This window comes from Xyrauchen texanus, chromosome 33, assembly GCF_025860055.1.
Source record: "Xyrauchen texanus isolate HMW12.3.18 chromosome 33, RBS_HiC_50CHRs, whole genome shotgun sequence".
Classification (NCBI taxonomy): domain Eukaryota; kingdom Metazoa; phylum Chordata; class Actinopteri; order Cypriniformes; family Catostomidae; genus Xyrauchen; species Xyrauchen texanus.
In genome coordinates this window covers 9429982-9438611 of record NC_068308.1, presented here as the reverse complement: position 1 = coordinate 9438611, position 8630 = coordinate 9429982, and the positions used below count along the sequence as shown (strand labels likewise).

Here is an 8630-nt window from a genome sequence, read left to right as displayed (position 1 = left end):
ATGCTGCACGCTGCCATGATCTCAGCCGCATTGCTCATTCTTTCGGGCTGCGTTAGAGTGGCATCCGCCGGATCCGTGGCGATGAACTCGAATGCAATTAAGGTCGGTCCAGGTGTGGCGAGTTCAAGCCACCCGGTGAGCCCGAGCCCGGCTGAGATACCTGCGGACACCGGCAGTCAGAACTTCGCTATTGATGCTCAACAGGTAAGCACAATAATGAGCATATTTAATTTCCGACGGCTGTTGTGTGGTTAGACGTGGTCTAATAGCGTATATTTGCGTTTCTTAGCAGCAGCATTTAATCTGCGAAAGTGATGAGGAATGTGGCGATGAAGAGTTCTGCTTTCTGTCCCGGGGCTTCTGTCTCCAGTGCAAGAAGCGCAGGAAGCGCTGCATCCGGGATGCGATGTGCTGCCCTGGCAACCACTGCAGCAACGGTAAAACAGATTGAGCAAACTGATAACATATGTGTTACCTAGACATGTGTAGCATTGTATGGTAGTATAAAGGAATGTTGATTTACTAATAGACCTGAAATGTATCTTCTTAATAGGAGTTTGCCTTCCAAATGATCCTGACATGATCCAGCAGATTGGAATGGAAGAGTTTGTGTCCATCACCCATGAGAACTCCACTGTCTTGGTGCAGCCAAAAGTTACAACTCAAGGCTTACCACAAAACCAAATCCTGAAAGGTAAGCGATGATGAAATAAATCTACATACCTCCTTTATTAAAAGCAACACACATCTAAATGAACTTATTTTAGTCAAGTGGAAAATGTTCATTTTGTAAATGGGTTGAAATGGATCCTTAAGGTAACAACTGCTCATTTTAAAGTGTGATTTGTCATTTATGCATGATATTTATTGATATTTTTGTTGATTTAAAGGTCTGGAGGGAGAAAATTGTCTGAGATCGTCAGATTGTGCAGAGGGACTCTGTTGCGCCCGTCATTTTTGGTCCAAAATCTGCAAGCCCGTCCTGAAAGAAGGCCAGGTCTGCACCAAGCACAAGCGGAAAGGCACCCATGGCTTGGAGATATTCCAGCGTTGTGATTGTGGGGAAGGCTTGTCCTGCAGAACGCAACGAGGAGACGGTGTCAAGTCCTCACGGAGTCTGCACACTTGCCAGAGACACTAAATGAACATTGAGGATTTTTTTTCTTGTTTTTTCCTTCCCAGAAACTCAATTGGGGGAAGCTGGATTTGGGATACTCTGTTTTTCAACTGGTTTCTTCCATTTTCTTGTGTCAACATTGCAGAGTAGATATAATTTGTTTCTCAACGGAACTTAAATGTTGCAGTAAATTACTGTATTATACTGTAAATAACATAAGCCAGTTGGCACTTAATTCAGATATTTTGGTTAACCCTGTTAGGTGCCTCGGTCTTTTGCTAGTCTATATTAAATGTGTATACATCTGTTTTTTACAGTCATATAGAGCTGATTTAAATGTCTATTTTTATTCGAAATAAAGAGTGTAAAGATATTATACGGTATACAATGTCTCAAGTCATGTCTGCGCAAGCAAAATAGCAGATTTACAAGAGAATGCGTATACTTAAGTGTGGCGGTACTTATGCTGCATGTTAAGGATACACCGTATGTAAGTTTAGTTAGGTGTGGTCAGAGATGAGGGCTGGTTTTTCTTTTTTTCCTCCAGAAGTACAATTAAGGTATATTTAATAAGGTGTGTCTATATATATAAAAAGCCAGAAGAGGCTATTCCACCACTGAAATAGAAAAATCATAGGTCACTGGGAGATCACTGGGCATTGTGAGATCACTGGGCATCTTGGTAATTGCGCCTGAGAGGTTATTTTTACATGTAGGTACTTTTAAGTATTTTTATATTCCCTTGGTATAACTAATAGAACATGAACTTTTTTTTTCATCAAAATGACCTATTTGACCTAAATGAAGCATACTCTGAGGCAAAATACAACTAATGTAGCGTTGATGCAAATTAATCTGCCTTGAATCTAAGATTACAAAGCTACCCATGTCTGATTGATCCAATGCTTTCAAAAGCATTTATATAGACAGGTCACACTTTACAAACAAGCATCTGTTTGAGGTCTGCTTGTGAAATCTGTCTGTCTCTCTCTTTGAAGGTGGGAGGCTTTAATATGGTCTAGCGCATGGAGACTGACACCATCTCTTTAGAGTTCAAGGATGCAATCACTAGTGGCAGTGTTTAATAATACTGTCTACTCCGAGCAAGAGCACATTTATATAACTTTTTGTAACTTTCCAGTAAATTATTATGACATTAGATTTTAAAAGGGATTTATTGGTTTTGACTTTCATTTGTAGTAAAGTTGACTTAAAAAAAGGTTGCAATTAGTTATTAAAGTTTGTTGCCATTTTGCCTGTAAAAGGAATATTTTTGGTTAAATAGAAGTGAAGGTCAGTATTAAAGGGATTAGTGGCATAATGTTGATTAGCACAAAAATGCACACCTCATTTATTAAATAAATCGGTTCCAGTGAAGCACTTACAATGAAAGTGAATAGGGCCAGACCTAAAATGCTAAAATACACATTGTTTTTAAAGTATAGCCACAAGACGTAAACATTAAACATGATAGATAGTGATAAAGCATTTACAAACCTTATCTGTAAAGTTATATCTATAATAGCAGCATTTCAGGGTTTTGTTGCCATGAAGACAAAGTTTTAATATTAGATATAACTTTACACTGATATGGCTAGTATGCAATTGTATTACACTTAAAGCATATTAGCACATATGATGTTTACATATTGTTGCTATACTTTTAAAGTGTGTATTTTAGCTGTTATGTTCTGGCTCCATTCACTTCCATTGTAAATGACCTATTGTAATAGCATTGTTTGATTTTTGTATATATATATATATATATATATAAACATGGGATGATTCAAAATTATTTGACTTGTACTGAACCTGTAATATTCCTTTAAAGTTCTAGAAATAACTTATTTTTCCCTAGTTGTTTAGAAAACCATATATGTAGTGCTGCTTCGAAGAAACTAGAAACCAACAGAACCAACTTTTTTGACCTCCAAAGAACAAAATAGCAAGTTTGAGAACTCTAAACTTCAAAAAATGGTCCTTGATATAAGGAAGGTTCCCAGATAGCACCTGTAAAGCATCACAATCTAATTAACATCAACTAAACATCTTAAAAAGATCAGATTTACAAACATTCTAAATCATAAACATCTCAAAGACATCTGCTGAATGTCTTATTGACATCTAAGACATACTTATTGAAATACGTCAATACGTATAGATGCTTTGCAGATGAGCAAACATGTAAAATACATCCTCTAGATGTATCACAAACATCGAATAGATATCTGGGTGATCTTTGTGCACTATCAGGGTTCTTTGCTAAACTTAAGGTGCTGCAAGAACCATTGAAGAACCATTATTTTAAAGACTGTTAGGACTACTAGGCCTAGTTATAATGTAATGGTTACCTTCTTTCAAGTTTTAATACTGGTTATTTAACAGAATGGTGTTCAAACAGAACATAATGCTGAAAAATAGCATATATCCTTTCACTCAAAACACACCCTTGTTCAGAATATTCTTCTTGAAGGTATTGCATCCCTTTGCATTTCACCCAGCTTGGAAGTAATTGGAAACTTTAAGTCTTTTACCTGGAGCTGTCAAGAGAGACAAAGCAGTAGGGTAAGTATTTCAAAGCACAGGATATACAGTTTGCAATTGTCCTCTTTCCGTCCATGTGCCTCAGTTGGCATCGGGGAGGCTTTCTCCCAGCTTTTGTCAATATCATCAACAGCTTGAAGACCAAAAACATCTGTGGATGGAATCCCAAGCTGCACAATGGTGTAAGAGAAACCCAAACCTCCATAGTCTTCCATACAGTAAAGCAGCCAGGTCTTTGATGGCAGAAGTGCAAGTATCTTTAGGATTCTGCATTAGGTCATGGCTATTTACTTACTAAGTCCATTAAAGGATGTTTCTGGTGTTCATTCATAACTATCGTGCAAACATGTGTGTGAAATGGTGGATTTCACGCTTTGTTAAAACTGGGTACAATAAAGCAGCAATTCTGGGTCTTCTGAACATAGCAGTGTGAATGTTTGCAAACTGCCCCTAAAGCCTAGTTCACTTTGAAGTTGAGATCGGTCAACACTTTGTGCCAATACTATTTTTCAGCAAATAGTTAAATAACTGGGGCTCACACACAGAGTTACTTAAAAGAACCCAAACACACTAATGAGAAATGAGCATTTACCCTCGAAAGTACGTGCCATAAGGTACAATCTGTGGGTTTCCAGGACATATGGTGAGCTAAATGGCACACCTGACTGAAACGTGTTATAATATTTAGGTTTAGACTTTATTTAATAAAAAAAATTAAATAAAATGAATATTTCTCCTAATATTTAAGTTTAGGGTTTATTTGAATTATTTGAAAATAAAATAAAATAAACTGAAGTATGGGATTCATTTTGTGACCAAAAATGTTAAACAAATCAAAACAAAAAATCTGTATTATAAAGATAATGAAACTTTTTCGAAAGATTTTCGATCAAACCAGGTGTAGAAGTCAGCAACTCAAGATTGTCAAGATTTCATTTATGCTCCATAAATTTAGTTAAAGCTCAAAAAGGTGCAGTCAATAATCTCTTAATATGAATTTACCTTAAAAGGGTCATAACAGGAGATATCAAATTGTCTTTGAACTTTTGATATATAAGATGTCATTGTACTATAAAAACATACTGTATGTTTCAGAACTGAAAACATCCTCCTTAGTAGAAAAATATCATTTATTTAAACCAAGCTACAAAAACGGCTCGTTTGGAATTTGTGGAACTTGTAAGGACCAAATACATCTGCACATGACTGCCTCTTCAGCAAGACGTCATCGCCCATCATTGCACCCTTGACCCAGCCCACTGGTGCTCAGTCAGTCACACAGGTGAAGTGGAGAGAGATTGGCCTGTCATGGGAGATTCATCCAAAGTGTACACACAGGACACCTTCATGTGGCTATCTGGATTTAAATGCTTGTCTACATAAACAAGCACCAGACAAATGGCTTTGACCATTATCTTACATCTACGGCACTTTTAAAAGGTGCAATGTCAAGTTATAACTCTAAAAATCATTGTGTTTCATTCAGCTGCGCTGTTTTGTTTTGTGCTATTTTGGAGGCATCCTGGACCGTTTTTGCACCAATCTGTGCTATTTTTCAATTGATGGTCTTTGTTAATCATAGACAACTTTGATAATTTTGATGCGTTTCTGGCTATGTGCACCACGTTTTACGAGTGCTACAAGCGCAGATTTTAAAAACACGTCTCATTCTGCTGCTGCCACTGACTGGGAGAAACACATGCAGTCCTGTGTGTAAACAAACATGGGAAATGTACTCAAGTACTGTAATTAAAGTATTTGTAATTCATTACTTTCCACCTCTGAAGCTCGACAGAGAGGATTCAAATAGGAAACACTTGAACTCATTGCTTTCACAGCTCTGTATTATAATGGATATGCTGCATAAATGAGGACATTTAAGTGGATGTCTTTAATTTAAAGGTTGGATGTAATTGCAAGTAGCTATGTTCTTACCTACCACAAGAGTCACTGTTAGATGTTTGCATCAAAAGGGTAAAAATACTGATGTGGTGATTAAAATAAAAGATTGGGAAGTATTATCAAACTAATGAAACAACATTACTGATTTCTTCAAAAAAAAAAACAGTCATTTATTGAAGGAAGATGTTAGACTCACAAAGTAGATAGAATATTATCAAAATACTTGATAAGTACTCGTAAAAAATAATTTCTCACATTATGGGGCCATTAAAATGAACACACAAAAGGGGGATTCAAAATAGTGAGAGACCTAAAATATACACTTTCCCATATACATTTATACATTCACAATTTTATCTAAAATATGTGTTACAAAAACTTTAAGGTTTGAACTTGTTTCAGGTTCAAAACAAGTATACACTCAACTGTGGCATAATGTTTATTTCCACAAAAACATAATTATTCTTGTCTCTCCTTTATTTGTAAATCGAGAAGTAATGGGGCCAGTCAATAAACATTAAACTACTCACTGTTTGAAAAGAATAGTCATGAGATGTACACATGTAAACTTTACACAGACAGGATTAATAAGCGATTTTGTCACACTAAAATCATGTAAACAAAAATAATGTTTATGCCTCTGCTATACTTTTGAAATTATGTGGACTTTCCCATTCACTTCTATTGTAAGTGCCTTGCTGAATACTTACAGTAATGTAATAAAATCATTGAATTCGTACAGTTCTCTTACGAGAGGTTCTCTCGTATTGCGTAAGCTAGCTTACGCTACGGGAAAGATTAATCTTTTCTGAGATATTGAAGCCAAAAAATTATTCTTAATTTTGTATCCATTGTCAACGCAGTGCAGCAGCTGCATACCTTGAGCTAGCTAGCGAGCTCATTGGTTGCTCTGCGGCAACTGCTGCAGCCTATAGACGAACTTGAGTGAACTCGCGTCCAATGAGAGGCGCCCGCGCAGTCACTGTATCAAAGCCCGCCAGAATGGGCGTGGCTAGAGTGCATATAAGCGTAAGTTCGTAGGCTGGAACCCTGATTTTCATCTATTCAGCGAAGCTCTTCGCATCTCTGAACTGCAGAAGCTGCGTCGCCGTTCGAGGGGCATCTAGCAAGCTTGGACAGCGCTCGAAAAAGCTGGCCGTCTTCGCCACCTTCAGCCATCCTGCGAGCTACGCCATCCGGCGACGTATCCTTTTTAGAGCAAGCTAGTTCCTCAGCGAACTTCACAAAAAGAGCAACGAGCATCTATTTAAAGATGCCTCGCACCACCTGCGCCTCATGCGCGCCCCTCTCAGCGCCGGAGACCGCCACCTCATCTGCGCTCTCTGCCTGGGACTGGAACATGCAGAGCTACGCCCTCGCTGACGGCGGATGCGACCTCTGCGAGGAGCTTCCGATGTCGACCCTGCGGGCTCGACTTCGAAGCACTCAAGACCGAAGCCGCCGCGCCTTTCATTTCGCAGCGCAGAAAGAAGCGCCACTCCCAAAGGCTGCCGGAACCGGTGTTAGAAGCGACTACCTCGCCGGAGCCTCTCCCTCGAGCCTCGCTTTCACCCTCCCGCCCCCGGGGCCGCGCAGTTGCCGCCGGCGGCCGCACTGCTGCCATCTCGGATGACGAGGCGGAGGATAAGGGCTGCTGTTCCATCATGGCTTCGGACAGCGAGGGTGGTCAGGCTCCCAAGCCTCCTCCTCGGCCCAGGAATCCAGCAGGACCAGCGCCAGAGTCGAAGAAGAACTAGCACGCCTCCTCACACAGGCCGTCGACCGCCTCGGGCTCGAGTGGTCACCGCCCTCTGAGCAGGCTCCCAACAGACTCGGCGGCTGCTTTCTTCAGAGCCGTCGCCGCGCGGCGCCAGCGGCCGGCCGCTCCTTCCTGCCTGAACTCCACGCCGAGCTCTCTAAATCGTGGAGCGTGCCTCTCTTGGCCAGGAACCGATCCCATGTCTCCACCTCTCTCGCTCGGTGGACGGCGCCACCGAGAGGGGCTACTCTTCCATCCCCGGTCGAGGATTCGGTAGCAGCACACCTTTGCCCGCCCTCCAGCGAGATGGCGGTCTAAGCCAGTGCTCCGTCTAAGGCCTGCAGAACTACTTCCGCCTGTGTTGGCGCGCCTATGCGCCGCCGACCAAGCCGCATCTGCTCTGCATTCCATGGCCATCTTACAGATCCTCCAAGAGGACCTTCTTCGAGAGTGGGATGAGAAAGGCAGGCACCCAGAGGCTGTTTCAGATCTAAGGAGCGTGACGGATCTCGCCTTAGCGCCACCAAAGCTGCAGCTCAAGCCCTAGGGAAGTGCATGGCTGTGCTGACTGTGACCGAGAGACACCTATGGCTAGCGCTAGCCGACATGGGAGAAGCTGAGCGCTCCACGTTCCTCAGCGCCGCTCTCTCCGTCCGGTCTCTTCGGTTCCGCGGTGAGTGGCATTGTTGACCGTTCTCGGAAGTCCAGAAAGCCACCCAAGCCATGAATCTCTTCCTGCCTCGTCGCGCTAAGCTCCTCTGCAGGCCGCCCACTTGACCAGCCTCCTGCACGAGCCTCTTCACAGCGCCCAGCTCAGCAAAGCCAGACTTCTCAGCGTCGACAGGGCGGCCGCCCTAGAACGCGCTCAGACAGCCGCCGCAGACCGCCGCCCCGCGGGCCTCGGCCTAAGATTGCGCTGAAACCTGAGCAACGAAGTCCTCCTAGCTTTGTTGAGCAAGCGACGGCACAGTCCGCCGCGGCCGGACCACCGTCAAAGCTTTGCCCCCTGTCAGTCCCCTTCTCTCATGCTACTGCAGTGGTGGATTCAGCAGCCAACAAGCCGGTGATACTGCCCGCTTGCCTGCACTCAAATGCTGTTTTCACGGCGACCCAAAGAAATCTTGTAAAAAGCAAACATGCCTTATGTGTAGAAAATGTGCCCACAATCCAGTGTTCACCCCTACACACAAGCATTACACTTCCGATGTCCCTATCAGAGCCCACTCACATAAAGCGGGCACAGCCAGCTCGAGTGTTAGAGTCAATAAGCGCGCCCACGAGTCCGTGCGCTGCGCCCTTCTCTGCCCG

The 8630-nt window shown here is 42.4% G+C and overlaps 1 protein-coding gene across 1 annotated transcript; it reads left to right on the top strand.

The window, feature by feature from the left end:
• On the top strand, positions 1 to 1141 carry LOC127627198 (dickkopf-related protein 1-like). The gene is made up of 4 exons (XM_052103483.1): positions 1 to 204; positions 293 to 437; positions 554 to 694; positions 891 to 1141. Exons 1-4 carry the CDS (start codon positions 1 to 3, stop codon positions 1139 to 1141), a joined length of 741 nt encoding a protein of 246 aa, XP_051959443.1.
• Positions 1142 to 8630: the final 7489 nt, after the last annotated feature.

Bases quoted from the DNA above. Each gene is read 5' to 3' on its own strand.
- LOC127627198 (XM_052103483.1), top strand. From the start codon at position 1: ATGCTGCACGCTGCCATGATCTCAGCCGCATTGCTCATTCTTTCGGGC. The intron at 438-553 runs GTAAAACAGATT...TCTTCTTAATAG, and splicing joins TGGCAACCACTGCAGCAACG to GAGTTTGCCTTCCAAATGAT. The intron at 695-890 runs GTAAGCGATGAT...GTTGATTTAAAG, and splicing joins ACAAAACCAAATCCTGAAAG to GTCTGGAGGGAGAAAATTGT.